General features: G+C 53.5%; 1 protein-coding gene across 1 annotated transcript in view; it reads right to left on the bottom strand.

Moving 5' to 3' along the window:
* Positions 1-2,946: 2,946 nt before the first annotated feature.
* Positions 2,947-16,691, bottom strand: part of CEMIP (cell migration inducing hyaluronidase 1) — an 84,105-nt gene continuing 70,360 nt past the window's right edge. Inside the window, exons 24-29 of the mRNA XM_024742758.1 lie at positions 15,946-16,131; positions 11,969-12,173; positions 11,686-11,772; positions 10,848-11,005; positions 7,594-7,694; positions 2,947-5,909 (exon numbers count right to left, since the gene is read on the bottom strand). Of these exons, the coding sequence (XP_024598526.1) occupies positions 5,782-5,909; positions 7,594-7,694; positions 10,848-11,005; positions 11,686-11,772; positions 11,969-12,173; positions 15,946-16,131 (865 nt within the window). The 3' untranslated portion in view covers positions 2,947-5,781. The remainder of the gene's footprint in view (positions 5,910-7,593; positions 7,695-10,847; positions 11,006-11,685; positions 11,773-11,968; positions 12,174-15,945; positions 16,132-16,691) is intronic.

Here is a 16,691-nt window from a genome sequence, read left to right as displayed (position 1 = left end):
GTGGGATCTTAGTTCCCCAACCAGGGATTGAACCCACACCCCCTGCCGTGGAAGCTCGGAGTCTTAACCACTAGACCGCCAGGGAAGTCCCTCCATGATGTGCTCTTGATGCATGGAAACCTCACTCATCCTTACCCAGCCAGCGGGTGGAGGGGCATTTACCCAGAGGCTGTTCTCCTGGGAACCTTGGGCAGCTCCAGTCTGCATCCACCTTCTGTCACCCCAGGACGGGGGCAGAGGCACCTTCAGCCTCTACTCTCCCAAATGACAGGGAAGTAAGACACCAGAGAATTCTCATCCCCAGCTCTGGCAGTGGTCGGGTGGCCTGTGAGTCTAGGGGCTCAGCGAGCACTGAGAAGTAAACTGTCAGTCTCTTCCTACTGCAGATACTCCCGGTCTCCCCATGAGGGGTTCTGTCGGCCCCCCTCACTTGCTTAGGGATGAGCCCGTAAGAGAGGGGAACCCCCAGAGCATACTCCACTCTTCTGAACTTCCTACCTTCCTCTCTTTTCTTTTTTAAAGTATGGTTGATTTACAATACTGTGCTTGTTTCAGGTGTACAGCTAAGTGATTTGTTTATACACATATATATCTATATTCTTTTTCAGTTCTTTCCCAGTATAGTTTGTTACAAGATATTGAATACAGTTCCCTGTCCTCCCAAATGCCCTTGTTGTTTATTTTATATATAGTACTGTGCCTCTGTTAATCCCACACTCCCAATTTATCCCTCTGCCGCTTCCCCTTTGGTAACCATAAATTTGTTTTCTATGTCTATGAGTCTGATTCTGTTTTGTAAATAAGTTCGTTTGTGCTATTTTTTTAGATTCCACATGTAAGTGATAGCATATGCTATTTGTCTTTCTCTTTCTGACTTACTTCACTTAGTATGACAATCTCTAGGTCCATCCATGTTGCTGCAAGTGGCATCACTTCGTTCTTTTTTATGGCTGAGTAATATTCCATTGTATATGTGTACCACATCTTCTTTATCCATTCCTCTGTCAATGGACACTTAGGTTGCTTCCATATTTTTATGGCTGTCTCCATGCAGACAGGGGCTAGGTGTGCTCCCCTTGCCACGTAACAGCCTGGCAGTGACTCCCCTGGGCGTCTGGTGACTGTTGAAGAGACAAGTGTGGGAGGGGCCCCCAAGTCCATCCTCTCTCCACTCTGGGCTATCTCTTGCTCCGTGTGCTGAGCTGGCTACAGTCTCCTGTTGCTCAACCAACACTTCCTTTGAGCCTGGTCTCCCAATCCTCCCAAATGCCTTTTTGACTTCGCCGACTGAACCAGCGGGCTGTGCACTCACTCAAGCAGCGAAACTGCTGGTGGAGGCGTCACGAGGGACCCCCTCCCACAGTCAAATCCAGGGGTCCCTAAAACCTGCCCAATGTCTGGCCAACCCATCTTCCCTCTCAGGATTGCTCTCTGGTTTAAGCCCGGCTGTCCTCAAGTCCACACCTCTGGTTACTTTCCCTGCCCACAGGCTGTGCCTCTTACGAAAAGGCCCCATCCCTCGTCTGACCCTGTCTCCCAAGCTGACTCCAGCCCACCTCTGCTCCCTGACCCCTGACCACTCCAGCTGATAATTCCTCCCTGCACCCGGAGCTCTGCCACACCACTCGCTGGGCGTGCGGATTACAGGGTCCCCACGGCGCTCCTTTAAGCTCCTCTGTGCTGCGCCGGCACAGAGCAAGTGCCCGACAGTAGCTGTTGAACGAATGTTCCCTCCAGGTGAAGGTTCTTGAGGGCAGGGGCCGTGCGCCTTCCACTGCACACTGACCTAGGGTGCTCAGGCTGCTCTGTCAGGTGGACAAGCTGGCCCTCCATATCCGCAGGTTCTGTGTTCGCAGATTCAACCAGCCGCGGGTGGAAAGTACTACACAGTCAGAGGCTGGTTGAATTCCCGGATGCAGACCCCACAGAAACAGAGGGCAGACTGTAAGGGATTTGAGTATCCTCGGATTTTGGTATCCATGGAGGTCTTGGAGCCAATCCCCTGTGGTTACCGAGAGACGACTGCATTTGTTTATTGACAATTTGATAGCACCAATCTGGTGCCAGCCGCTTTAAGTGGACTGAACACACACACACACACACACACACACACACACACACACACACACATATATTAGGAGCATAGATTTTTTTAAAAGTCCAGTGTATGAGCCCCAGAAGCTTCCTGGAAATCATTAAGAGAAGAACTTGCTTTGTTGATGGAAATATTTTACATCTTCCCTGTCCCGTATGGTAGCCACTAGACATGTGCACTATTGAGCGCTTCAAATGTGGCTAGTGCAGCCAAGGAACTGAATTTTTATTTGTATTTCATTTTACTTAATTTCAATGTAGGTGACCTCATGTGGCCAGTGGCTGCCTTACTGGAGAGCACAGCTCTAAGACCCTCCCAGTTCACCCCGTTCTAAGCTTCTCACTTTCTCCTCTCCAGGCCCCCCGAGCCCCTCTCACCTCTGCCCAGGTGCTTCTGCCCCTGTTGTCTGGCAGTTTGATTTGGACCTATTTCTCCACCTCAGTCTCCACATTCTTCTCAGATACCGTGTTTGGCCTCTGACCAAACTGTGCCCGTGAGGAAGAAACAGTCTGGCTTCGAGTCCAGACTGCTGACCCCTGGCTTCCCCTCGGAGAGGGTGCTGCCCTGACAGCTTACTGATGGCTTAGGAGTAAGAAGGACGTAGTCCATCCTGGATGCGGCCGGCCACATGAACGACATATTCACTCTCCTAGGACCATCTCCACCTGCTCTCGTGGGCGCCCCCTTAGGGCAGGACAAGGCAGGACTCTGACACATGAATAGTTCTTGGAAGTGAGAGGCAGATGCAAAGGGAGATTTCCTCAGTCTTATTTTCTGTAGCTCTCTGGCTTAAAATGAGGCCCACTTTAATGGAAAACAAAACAAGCAGACAGGTGGATGATATCCTTTGTATGTTTACTATGGTACAGCAAGATCTTCTAAACCAGAGCCGATATCCCCTGCTGCAAGCAGAAGGCCCTGGGCACACCCCTTTCAAGTGGTCCAAAGGACATCCCCAAACATGACATTTAAGACAATTCTTCATTTCTCTGACAATGACTTCTCGAAGTGCACACAGAATAAATAAATAGAAAATATATCTTTGTTCATGGTGACGCCTACAAGAAATGTTTACAGACAAAACACTCTATACATCTAATTCCCGAAAAAGGACCAGCTATTTCGGCAACAGGAAAAAGACAAGCATTTCAGAGGAGTGTTTTTTTTTTTTTTTTAAAGGAAGGCCTAACTCATTTTGAGGCTTACAAACAGAACAACAAGAACAATTTTCTAAGCAGTAAGAAAATTTGTGCTACCAAGAACATGCCCAGACACGGGCTCTTGGTGAATGGTTTAGGAAGGAAAGTTTTATGCACAGATCTGCACTGTTAGACATATGTACAACTCTGAGGATTTTCAAATAGATATTTTTTTTTCCATGAACTGAACCAAAGACAGTCAACATTCCTGGCCATCTGAAGTGATCACATCCTAAGTGGTTCACAGTATGAGACCCTTGCATTAAGAGTTTAGGAAAACTCAACAGAACTATAGACAAGAAGAACACGAGGTCATTGAACTCTCCTCCCCATGGCCTCTGACCTGCCTGGAAGAGGTCCTTCCTGGGACCCGGGCCTTTGAAGCTGCCAAGTCTTAAGCGGCAGAGCCCCACTGTCACGTCCTAGCAGCGAAAGACCTGTCTAGTGGGGGAGACCTCTTTGGCAACTGGCTCAACCTGGGCAGTGAACTCTTGGGCCGAGTCTCATTGGCTGCAGCTGGGCAGATGGTGCCAAGGAAGGAAAGAATTTGTGGTCGGGGCAGGAAAGGGGACGAGACCCAGAGCGACCCTGGTGTCTCATGAGGGAGTATAAGCCACAGATAGAGTTTTCTTTCTCTGGAAGCTCTCCTGGCTCTCTCCAAGGTGGGCAAGGGAAAGAGCAGGTTATTAGGCAGTGACTGAGAGGGCCTGGGGTGGACCCAAAGCTCTTCAGATCCCGGAGCCACCTAGCTGGCTCACCGAAAACGTGTCTGCTGGGCGCGCCTGCAGACCTACAGAAGCAGGTAGCACCAGTGCAGTGACCGCAGCTGCTGGGCGCCGGCTCGTCAGGGCAGGTAGTTTGAGCTAAGCGGAGGCTGCAGGACCTCCACAGCCCAGAGGGGGGCGCCCTTGTGCGAGCAGAGGACCAGGAGAGAAACAGTCATCGGCCAACTCTCTTTTCTATTCTGATCTTTTTTCCCTTCAAGGGGACTTGCCCCCGTCTCGCGAGGCCAGTCAGGCCGGCTGTTGAGGCAGTGTGGTGTGGCAGTAAGTGCGGAGAGTGGGGCTCCCGTCCTGGCCCTGCCCTGGCCGTGTGGTTCTTCCCCAGCTTGGGGTCTCATGTGTCCCATCCATACAACGAAGGCTTTGGACTAGGTGTTTCCTAAGGTCCTTTCCAGCTCTGAAACCCCAGGCTCACTGAGGTGTGAGTGTGTCCGTGTGGGGCTCCGCGAGGGCTCTCAGGGCCCCCGATGCAGGAGCTCCCCTTTCTCGACTTGACTCCACCCCCTCTTGGAGTGGTTGGTGGACCAGCTGACCCAGTGCTCTGGCCATAATGAGCTCAGCCCATCACCCCCTCTGATGCCCGCTTCTCTATTACGGGTGGCCAGCAAGTCGAGGGCAAAGGGCGACCTTGAAGTCACCCATCTTCGGCAGATGTGGGCAGGAACCACTCCAGAGGCTGCCTCATCTCCGCCCACCCAAATGCCCCTGCCCTTCGTTACTGCAGGAAGCTTCCTGATCACCCGAGCGCGTAAGCTCTTTCCCTCCGGGAACTGCCTCTGGCCTCCTCTTTACCTCTCTTGGCTTTCTCCGCTTGGCATCAGAGGTACACACGCCCAACCACCTGTTCCACCAGACTGCGAGCCCCTTGCCTTAGGCAATGCTTCTCACCGCTCCCTCCTGTACGCCCGGAGCACCCAGCATCATGGATGTTGGCTGGAAGGAACGTTCTCCCCTATTGCTGGGCTCCGGGCACAATGTGAAAAGCCACAGCATCGCAGTACTGGCATCTCAGAACTGAAAGGACCTTTAAAAGTCACCTAGTCCAACTCCCAACCTGGGTGCCAAAGCCTCCTGAGAGGTTGGACCCCTCCGGAGGCAGGCTCGCCCTTCTCCGAGGGTAGCCGGTTCCATCCTGGTGAACGGAAGACGGAATCCCGGTCTACATGCCAGCTCCGAATCCCGCGCAGGTTGGTTCTTGCTTACAGGAATGAAGATTTCCTTAGGACCAGGACTCTTCCTCCTACACCGACCACCCTAACGTGCGTGCTGGAGAGCATGGCGATCTGTGGACGACCCAGCACCCCCTCCAGGCTGCCTCCCAGCTGGGGCAGAGCTCCCGCCAAAGTGGACTTTTGCTGCCAGCGCAGCGCAGGTCTCCTCGTACGGTCCTCACACACACACACACACACACCCCACCCCACCGCAGAGGCACAGATAGGAGAGAAGCACCCAAGAGGCTGCAGGAAAGAGAAGGTTTCCAGCATCAGCAACACTGCCCCTGGGGCTGCAGGTAGACACTTGAGTGAGGGCAGGTGACAGCACCAGGGGTCTCTGATACCCTCCCCTTGGCCCATCAGGGCTGACACGTGGCCTTCCCCAGCAGCTGCTGGACAGGGGCTGGGGGACCAGCCAGGCTGCCCCAGGCGGCTGCCGGGAGTCCACCGTCAGAGTCCACTGTAGGGCAGCGCTGAGGTGGCAGCGGTCCTCACAGCTTCTTCTTCCTCACCACGGGGACGGGCACAACTTGGAAGATTTTGGCATGGTGGTCCTCGGTGTCCAGGGTCACCCAGGTGGGCCGGAAGCTGCCCTTGAAGCCAACGAATGCCATTTTCTCTGAAAAACAGTGACGTCACATGAGCAGAAACTTCACGAGAGCATGGCTATATGCCACCACCTTCCAGGCTTCCCCATCGCCATTCCCCTGCCCGTACCAGGCACCCCCTCCTCTAGCCACACTGGACTGTCCGCCCCCCGGGAAGAGCTTTGTGGCTGGTTACTGGTGGTACCCGGCATTGGTTTGTACGGGGCACCCAGGGTCTCACCTGAGCCTCCCAGCCACCTGTGCAGAGTGCTCTCTGGTTCCCACAGGAGACCTCCCAGGAACCCCAGCCACCTTTGAGCTGACCCTACAATTAGCAGCGAGTCTCTGCCCGTCTCTGAAGCCCCGTGTCCCTGTCAAATAATGGCATGCATCTACGAGACTTCTGCCCCAGCTCCAACATTCTGTGGCTTTAGAAGGGATTTCTGAGAAGTGGAGGAATTTGCCCAAGGGCACCTAGTAGATGGTGCAGCCCAGACCAGAACTCTAGACTCCCGAGCCCCACGCAGGGCCCTCTGGCTCACGGCTCAGAGCTCGACCCCGTCCGAGGGACTTGGGGATCCATGTCTACACTCAGGAACGGCCCAGCCTGGCAGGCAGCACACACCCATCACCACTGGGAAAGTGTCCCTTGACGTATGTCACCTTTATGTTCATCAACTTTTGGCAACAGGGTCTGAATTTAAAGGACAGGGGCCCCCAAATGCTTTCAGGACCAGGCTGGAGAAGATGCTTCTATTTTCCTTGTGTTCTCTTTTGGCTCGTTTGAAGGACTTTCACTGTTCCTGATTTTTCTCTGAGAGCTGCCTGGGATAAGCGTCCCATATGATAGATAGGCTGCTAGCCTTGATGTGTTTTGCAGTCAGGATGGCATGGCCACTAAGGATGGCTGGCTTTGGATTCGAAAAAATAAGGATCCAAATTCTAACCTTAAATTACTTAACTAGTTCTGTTTCTTCACCTTAAGTGGAAATAGCAGTACCTGTCACACAGGTTATTAATGAATAACTGAGGTCGTTATTGGATGTTCAGCAGGGTGCAAGGCTGAGCATTACATGGTGACTACAACGGACATTATCATTATTATCTATCTGGAGGGTTGCTCGGCCTCGCCTCTCGACCTCCCCCAGGACTCTCCCATCACAGTCTGCGGTGACGATAATAAAATGCTGACATTTCTGTCCTGGCTGGCGTCTTCCCTGAGGGGTCCGTGCCAGGCTTTATGGCAGAAGAGCCGTGTGACCTTGATTCTCAAGTGAGATCCTCAAATGAGAGCTTTGCCAACTGCAAAGGGCTGTGCAAATGCTGGCCGTGAGCTGGGAAGCTGCAGAAGACGTAGGGCCCCTGGCCGATTGGAGTAGCAGGAACTGGGTAGGAGGGTCAAACTGAGCCACTTTTCTGCTGATACTTTTGTGGAAAAAAAAAAAAGGGCCACCGGCTGAGTCGACAGGGGAGCAGCTCGAGCAGTTTCCTTCCGGTGTCTGGTCACAAGTTGGAATGCTGTTGCTGCGGGGCAGGGATGGGGACAAGGTGGCCTCTTGCCCACACACACCTGCAGACCGCTAGTTGTGTTGAGGATTCTGAGACCCCACCCAGGTTTGGGGGGAAAGTGGTCTGGTCTCAGCAGCGGGTAGCAGCAGCCTGCACACTGGGCATCTGGATTCACGGTCAGGGTAAGGCCCCGTCTACACCCCTTACCTTTCAGTTTGAGGCCCTTGTCTGCCCCGAGCTTTTCCAGCACTCGAGTCCACGGTCCTCTGGAGACGTATCTTCCCTTCGATGCCATGAGAACTATGGAGCTGAGCAAGAAGGGATGGATGAGAGGACTCGACGACAAGCTGGATGCGGGGGTTCCCTGGGAGGGATGCTGGACTGTGCCTGGTGGGACTCGAGCTAGCAGTGCCCAGAGGCCCGCCAGGGACTGGGGAAGGGCAGCCCCTCCCGCGTGCCGAGCTGACCAGCTCTTTCCATGTGATGACCCACATCCTGAACGCCCTCCCACACATCTGGCTGCGGTTGGTGCCCGTGGCCTTCTCTGCGCCTGCTCTCAGCTCCCTGCTGCTCCCTGTCTGTCCCCACAGAGGACAGAGCAGGTACGCAGAGCACCCCATCTGGGGGCCAGCACCTACGACGGGGCCGGGCACACAAACGACCGCAGCACGCATCTCTTCACTTAAACACGCAAACCCTGTTTGAGCAGGACAAGATGGAGACATGGTGCTGGGAGAAGCCAGAGTGGGGAGTCACCCTGTGCTCGGAGGAGGGTTAACCCCTTAGGTTCACATCCTCCCTCTCCACTCAGGCAGGACGGTGTTACCGTTCCATTTTACAAAGCGGGTGATGGAGGCAAATAGTTACCGAGTATCTGAGAGGACCTGCCAAAGGGGAAGCCGTGCCTGGTGCCTGGGTGGAGGCAGAGGCCTGGAGCAGTGGGCATGCCCAGCCTGAAGGTCCTGACTTGCAAAAGCCCAGCTTGGGAGCAAAGAGTCTCTATTCCCCTGCCCTGGTTGCATTCAGGCCAAAGTGCTGGGAAAACAGCCGCCGTCGTGGTGGCAGACTCAGCCTGCTGGACCAGACGGCAGGAAGTGCACACTTCCCCCAGGAATAGAAACAGGGGCAGAGGCCCGACTGGGGCTTCTAGTTTGCAGCTCAGAGGAATCCTGTAACCACAGACCACAGTCCAGACATGGAAGAACTGTATAGGATTCTGGAAGCTGTTGTTACCCCCATTTGGGTCCCATTGGGAGCAGAAGGCAAGCTCTTAAAAGGCAAAGAGCTTGGGTGCAGTAGGAACAGAGGGGAAGCGAGCTGGGGACTGCGCCTGGCTCTTCAGGAAAGCAGAGGGATTTGTGCCTGTTAAGAAGACAGGGAGCATCGCAAACACATCCTCAACTTTGGATTCGGGCTCTTTTCCCGTTCAGAAGAAAAGCTAACGTCCCTCTGGCTCAGTTAAGCCTTCTTGCTGGGCTGGACTCAAACAAAGGTCATGCCCTCCAGACGGGGCTCCCAGGGGCGGGACAGGGAGACAGAGCTTCTCGTGCGCCCAGCCTCCTGACAGCACCCAGGAGCTGCCTGCACACTTCAGGTGTCCCTCTCTGTCTCGTATGGGCATCTCATGCCCTCCAAGCCCCTGACCTGTCAGCACGGAGGTCCCCACGGGGTGGCTGGGCAGAGACAGCCCCTGGGAACCATCCCTGAAGGTTTGGGTGCGAGCAGCGGCCTCCTTCTTGCCCTGGGACCCTGGGGCAAGGCTGGCCCTGTGGAGGGGGTGGAAGGGGGAGCGGCCTGGCTTGGGCCTGCGGTGACAGTGGGGCAGGACCTGCCTTGCCCCATCCACTGCCGCTTTCCCGGAGGTCAGAGCGGGGTCTGGTGGCGCCCAATTCCTATCTGGGTACCCAGTGCCAACCCAGGGCACAGCTCACACCAGGTACTTGGCAAGGTGCACCAGGGCCGCAGCACGGGCTGAAAGCAGCCCTGCATGGGGTAGTCCCACGCCTCTCACCCCTGCTTCTAAACAGAGCAGCTCCGCATTTCAGTTTCTTATTCCAGGCTTCTGCATCCTGTTTCATTTCCAGAAAAAGTCATTTGGCCCCAAAAGGCATGAAAACTAAAAATCCCTAAGTGATCATGTATTTCCCCAAACTGGCAAATCTGGTCCTTCTGTATGAATCTGCACGGGAAAATGTCAGGCTAAAGAAGCTTGTGATGGGGGCAGAGAGTGGAGACCAAAGGTGGTTAAGCAAAACCCCATTCTTTGGAATCTCACATACGAGTCCAGTTCAGGTCATGCCCATCATGCGGCATCTGGGAAGTAGTACATTTGTTTTCGTCAATAAATATTTACCAAGCACCTCCTATATGACAGGTACCACATTAAGCGCTTAGACTGTCTGCTATGCCAGGTTGTGGCTTTGGAGTGAATTCTCCACCCATTATACTAGGAATGTAAGTATGAGTTAGATATGGTCCCCACATCAAGAAGTCCATATCCTAGATGCGGGAGTAGATATGTCCACTGGTCCTAAGGGTGCGGGGGGTAGGTAGAACTTTTTGGTTGGATTGGAAGAGACCTCACCAAAGAGGTGATACGTGAGTTAGACTTGGAAGGTGGAAGGGGAATTACCAAAGATTTCTAGGAAGGGGACAGGAGGTACATGTATTTAAGAAGCTCAACCCCCCAGTACGGTGGGTGGATTCGCGAGGGGGAGGCTGGACAAGGGAGCCTGCCGGGTGACTGCCGACGGTGTGGGTGGCAGACAGGGAGGCCCCAGACAGAGCAGCGATGCAGAGGATGCCAGAGGATACCTAGCAGGAGAGCAACGATGCAGGTAGGGTTGACAGGATGTGGTTACAGGGCGTGGTGGTGGCGAAACAGAAGAAAGACAAGGGCCCCAGCACAATGCCCAGACTCTCATCTAGCTGCCCGGATGGAAGATGATGGTTTCACTGAAACGTGGAAGAGGGGAGTGACTGGTTTTGGGGGTTAAAAAAAAAAAAAAGAAACGAGAATTCAGTTCCCCAGGAGACATCCAGGTGGCATGGTCCAAGTTGCAGTTGGATTAAAAGTATCTGGTGTTTCAGAGGGAGATCTGGGCTGGAGATTCCCAAAAGCCACCAGCATTTGGGTCATATTGAAAGTATGGGAGGGGATGAGCTCATGCCGCGAGAGTGGGTCATGATGGGGGCACAGGGCCAGGGCAGGCTTCCCGTTTGTAGCTGGGTAGACCGTCCGCCTCAGCCTGACCTACATTCACCATGGCCCTGGCTCCAAAGGGAGAGGCACCAGGCAGGGAAGCTTCCCAGCCAGCACCCAGGATGTGTGGGCAGACCGCGGACACTCCCCAAGCCTTCTCAGACTGGACTGTGCTGAAGGTCTCAGGGACGGGGAGGGGGACTCGGGCAGGGGTCTGCGGCGCCATCGGCCAGTCCCCGACGCAGAGGCACACACTCACTTGTCGGGGATGGCCAGCACGTAATTGAAGAGCTGCCGCGGGATACCCTGCAGGACGGCGGTCCTGAAGCTGGCTTGGTTCAACACATGCCCTTGTCTCCCGTCAATTACCACCACCTGGATGCCATCCTCCGAGCTCGGGTACTTCTTCCCATCCACCTGCAGACAACAAGCAGCACACGGTGTGATGCAGGGGGTCCCAAAGGCAGCAGAGCCCCGAGGTTCTCCTGCCCCGGGGGGTTCCCACGCAGACTCCGAAGACAGAGGTCACCGGTGCGGCTCTTCAAAGCACAAAACTCACTTCAGTCAGTTCCTTGCAAACCTCCGTAGTGGGCTGAATGATGGCCTCCCCCAAAGATACATCTACTGCAACCTGTGAAAGTGACCTTATTTGGAACTAGGGCCTTTGCAGAGGTAATTAAGTTAAGGATCTTGAGATGAGGTCATCCTGGATTTCAGATGGGCCCTAAATCCAGTGGCAGATGTCCTTATAAGGACTACAGGCAGAGGGAGGTGTAAGGCTCGGACACATGGGGGAGAGACCATGTGAGACAGAGGCAGAGGCTGGAGGAACGCCGCTACAGCCAAGGAACATCCAGGGCTGCCGGCAGCACCAGAGGCTTAGAAGAGGCCTGGAACGGACCCTCCCTCAGAGCCTCCAGGGGGAACCAACCCTACCAGCACCTTGACTTGGGACTTCTGGCTTGTGAACTGCGAGAGGATAAGTTTCTGTTGTTTTAAGCCACCGGGTTTGCGGTCATTTGTGACAAGAGCCCTAGGAAACTAACACCACGTCTCAGTGAGCAAAGCCCCTCTGGGCAGGGGTGAGGGTTGCTTACTTCGATGTAGGCAAAGTCGTTCATTAGGTGGAAGAAGCGCTGCTTGGCACTTTCCATCTTCACCTCCAGGAAGTGGTCCTTGGTCGTCTGGAAAATAAACAAAACCCAGTGTGGCTGTCAGGTTTGTGGAGTCAAGTGTACAGCCCGATGGGTGGTCTTCCCCCTCACTGCCCCCGACCCCCGGTCACGGGAGACGGTCTAAGGAGCGGAGCAGATGTCTGGAGAGGACACTGATGGGGTCTGGGCCCCCTCGGAGGGCCCGGGCTCGCTGTCGGCCACTCACCAGCTGAGAAGCAAAGAGCTTCTTGGGCATCGGCACGTCCACGACGGCCCTCTCCGCGAACTTGGGGTAGGCTGTGGCTGCGCAGTTGCTGACGCCGGCGTTCTTTGGGATCAGAGCTTTAATCTTTATTCTCTCACAGCCTTTCACAGAGCAGAAGGCGAACTTCTCTCTCTCGTTCTGAGCTTTCAGCTTCAGGAAAAGCAGCCTGTGCACGGGAGCAGAGAGGGTGGTTCCCTTTGGTGTCCACACCCCCCTCCCCCACCCCTCCTCCCCCAAAGGCATTTGCCCAGAACTACGTGCTGGCCACAGTGATTACAGCCGGTGGGCCCTACAAAATGGATGTGTCTACCGCAAGGTTTTTTGGGGTTTGTTTTTAATTTTATTTATTTTTGGCTGCGTTGGGTCTTCGTTGCTGCGCGGGGGCTTTCTCTAGTTGCGGAGAGCGGGGGCTACTCTTTATTGCGGTGCATGGGCTTCTCATTGCGGTGGCTTGTCTTGTGGAGCACGGGTTCTAGGCACGCGGGTTTCAGTAGTTGCAGCACGCGGGCTCGGTAGTTGTGGTTCGTGGGCTTTAGGGCCCAGGCTCAGTAGTTGTGGCTCACGGGCTTAGTTACTCTGCGGCATGTGGGATCTTCCCGGACCAGGGCTCGAACCCGTGTCCCCTGCATTGGCAGGTGGATTCTTAACCACTACGCTACCTGGGAAGTCCTACCACAAGGTTTTATGTGGTTGGAGAAATTAAAAACAAATGCATTGAAGAAAAAGCTAACACTGACACTTTTCATTTTCTGAGCACGTACTCTATGCCATGCTATGCACATGCCGTAAACTGACATATTATCTCATTTAATCCTCAGACAATCCAGTCCAGCAGGCACTGTTATCATCCCAATTTCTCAGATCCCAATGGCTCAGAGAAGTGAAGTGACTTGCCAGGACCACACAGCACAAAGGGGACAGAGCTGGGATTTTCCATCCCAACCCTGTGCCTGGTGAGGAAAATGCTCACCAAGGGAACGTGTGTGAATGTGAGGAGAAAGTGGGAAGCAGAACTGGGCAGGCCATCTGGTCCCTAGGGCTTGGCTGTTTTCAGCACAGGAGCCCAGGAAGCCCAGCTGGGATGACTTCCTGAAGATGCCCTGCTTCCCTCTCAGGAACACCTCCACTTTGTTTGAGTTCACTTGAGTGGCTTTACGTTTCTTGACGTCAAGCAACCCCTGAATGGAATATAGTGTTCATGTGGAAGAACTGCTGGGGGATGTCTCGCCCCGGCTGAGAACAGAGCTTCTTCCTCTGCATTCCATGCTCTGCATGGGGCGGGGGAAGCTTTGAGCTGCTTAGGAGGAAGCCCGTTCAGCGCTGCCTGTCATCATTTCTCCACCAGAGGCTCCCACACAAGGTCAGAAACCACCCCAGGGGACAAGGTCATGAGCAAAATCCCAGAAAGAGACCCAGAGACTGTTCCTAGGGCTTCTGCACAAGACTATCAGTATTCAGGTTTCCCCGCTGTCATGGTATATCAAATTATCCAAACTGGAGGGCACTAGAAGACCATCTAGCTCCCACTCCTTATTTTCCAGACAGCAGCTGCCCTCTCTAATCCTCACCTTCGACATGGATGTGTCCTAGTCAGCTGGACTGGGAAGCCCTGGCGTCAGTAAGCCTGGGCTCAATCCTGGCTGTGACCAGGTAGTATTACAGAGCAGCCCTACTGATGGCCATGCACCTGAATACTACACTTACGTACAGTTTAGCAATACCTCGCTTAGGTGGCATCTGGCAAACTCCAGGACACACATGAAATCACCCGAGTGGTTTTTTTTTAACCTTGAAGGATTTACAGAGGTGACTCAGGGCGTGAAGTATATGTCACACTTCGGGACCCTTTCACTTGTAGCCTACTTACTTTTTATTTTACCCCCAATTATAACAAGCTGCTTATCAAGTGTCCTAGGCCATAGCAGAATAGAAGGTAGCCACTGAAAGCAGGTGCTCTGAATGTAAGAAAGAGCAACACATTTGTAAGGCAGAAAAGTCATGAAAACAGCCCAAGAATTCACAAAGCCCAAGACTCTGGGCTCTTGCACAGGCAACAGACATCCTGTAACCCAGCCCACAGTCCCTAAGGCTACCATTGAATTAAAGCACAGCATAATAATAGGTATGACTGACTAAGCTACCAACGAAACGGTTGAATTAAGCAGCAAAATCTGCGCAAAGGGGAAAAATCGCAAATTTTTAAATGCGTTGATCAAAAAGGTTCAACTTGTTCAGTGGCCGTTTCCGTCTGAAAAATTCACACCTTTGCAACATCCCAATTCTCACGATCCTATCGGTAAAAGAAGAAATCATGCACAGGGGGTGCTATGAAGACTTTCACCTTATTACCATTTTTAAAATCATAATATTGATCGTTTCTGCTGTTGTATGAAGGATATTTCATTCCCCCTCTGGTTTTCACATGGAAGGGTTTTTCTAAACACTCCTGGCCCCAGCCCGTCCCCTCACTGATGTCTTCCCGGGGGAAGTGGAGTGACTCGTGTGGTTGCTGGATGGGGGTACATAGGTCAGCCCGTAGAGAGGCGGACTCTGGTCTGCTCCCCCTGCACCCTAAGTTTTGGGAGTTGGGCTCTGAGCGGGGGGGCCCCGGTTGCTCAGGGCTGCCTGGGACTGGGTAGGTGCACTCGGGGACAGCATTGGGAAGATCTGTTCCCCGGCAGCTCCATCATCAGTAGGACAGACAGTTCCTTCCTCACCTGCTGTCGTGCCTGCTCCACCACTGGCTTAGAACTAATGTGGGAAAAGGGCTGCTACTTGCTGCTTCCCCAACCCCAACATTATTATTTTTTTATTTTATTTTTTTTGCGGTACGCGGGCCTCTCACTGCTGTGGCCTCTCCCGTTGCGGAGCGCAGGCCCAGTGGCCATGGCTCACGGGCCTAGCCGCTGCGCGGCATGTGGGATCCTTCCGGATCGGGGCACGAACCTGCGTCTCCTGCATCGGCAGGCGGACTCAACCACTGCGCCACCAGGGATGCCCCCCAACATTTTTACTTACGCTTCTGACTTTCAAATTTGAATTTTCCTTTACTCAAACTGATAGAGCCCTACCTTTATAGATATGTCGAAGCATCTTCTATCTATCTCATTACCCTTGATTTCACTACAAGAATGGAAAAAATGGCCATAAAACAGTCCTTTACCCTTAGTCCCCGGAGGGCTGGCTAGCAACAGCTTTACCGCTTTGGAGACGTGCTGGCATTCTGCAGATGTCAGAATACTCTCTTTTCAGGGGAGGCGACCAAATAGCTCACTGTCTCCGGGGACAGTACTCTGTCCCCATTAGATCCCTGCTGAATAGAACCTAGTGCAGTTCAGCAAAAGGGGGAGGATTTTGGTTACAGATAGGTGTGAGCTCAAAACTAGCCGCGCCAAGTTTGTGCGGTGTCCCTGGAGCAAGGCATTCCTATTTATCCTGTACCTTCTTTGACCATCTCTAATTTTTTTTTTTGGCCGCACTGCGCGGCACGCGGGATCTTAGTTCCCCAACCAGGGCTCAAACCTGTGTCCCCTGCAGTGGAAGCGGGGAGTCTCAACCACTGGGCCGCCGGGGAAGTCCCTGCCCATCCCTAAATTAGGGATACTATCATCTGCTCCGACTGAGTTGTATGGAATTGAGGTCCTGTACCACATTTTCTCAGTTCTAAGATTCACTCCTTTCACTTTTTTTCCCCCCTGAAACAGGTATATTCACTACAATCCATGTGTATATTAACAGAGTGCTTACTTTACTCTGAAAGCGTCACAGCTTTAAAAATGTCATTGGTGGATGGCACAAACTGTCTGAGAATAGAAGTGCCTAGGAAAGGATCCTACATTAACCAGCACCAACTGCATGGCAGGTCTGAGGATTATTGGAAAGGCCGGGGGACAGCATGAGAATGACCACTTTCCTGCAGCCAAGAGGGGGCTCCTCACCCAGAGTCCTCGTCCCAGTAATAGTGGCTCTTGCCAGGGTAGCTCTGCTCCACTTTGTCCATCTGCAACGTCCTCACGAAGATGCCCGTCTTGGACGTTTGCTTCAGCAGGCGATTGTGAACATCCGAGAGGATAGAAAAGGTGGTGCCCCGGGGGTAGCAGAGCCCCACTCGAATCCAGTCGCCCCTAGAATCGGAAGTGCAGTCAGGTTACAAGCGAGGATGTCCAGGCCACAGGGCCTCCTCGTGTGCCTTGGCCAGAGACCAAAGCGTTCTCCACCAAATGGCACTTCCACTTTTCAGTGGGAATTTTTGAAAGAATGCTTGCTGTTGGTAATGACTGCGTCACAAAGTGTTCAAGGAGAGAGGGAGAAACGGTGACTGCAGTGAATGAGAGGGGTCGGTGGGGCGTCCCCAGGGCCTGCATTGGGTGCTCTATGTGGATCGTTGGCTGGGGGAAAGAAAAATGAACGTTCTTTCAATAGGGCTGGAGTGAAAGAGCCAGGATCTGTAAGACCTGGATTCAGCCCCTTCCTGGTCCAGCCTGACTGTGGGGCCCATTTCAGCTCTTTGGGTATCATTTTCTGCAACTGATAAATGTCTGTCTCACGGGACTACTGTGGCAAGTTAATGACGTGCATAGAAAATACGTGAATGTAAATACATGAAGCTCTCTCCAGATGCCCACAGCTTAATCCCTCTACCTCACAGAGCCTTGTTCCCGCCCCCTTCCCCCCCCCCCCCAAA

Source organism: Neophocaena asiaeorientalis, unplaced genomic scaffold (assembly GCF_003031525.2).
Source record: "Neophocaena asiaeorientalis asiaeorientalis breed wild unplaced genomic scaffold, Neophocaena_asiaeorientalis_V1.1 scaffold155, whole genome shotgun sequence".
NCBI lineage: Eukaryota > Metazoa > Chordata > Mammalia > Artiodactyla > Phocoenidae > Neophocaena > Neophocaena asiaeorientalis.
This window is presented reverse-complemented; position numbering and strand designations above follow the sequence as displayed.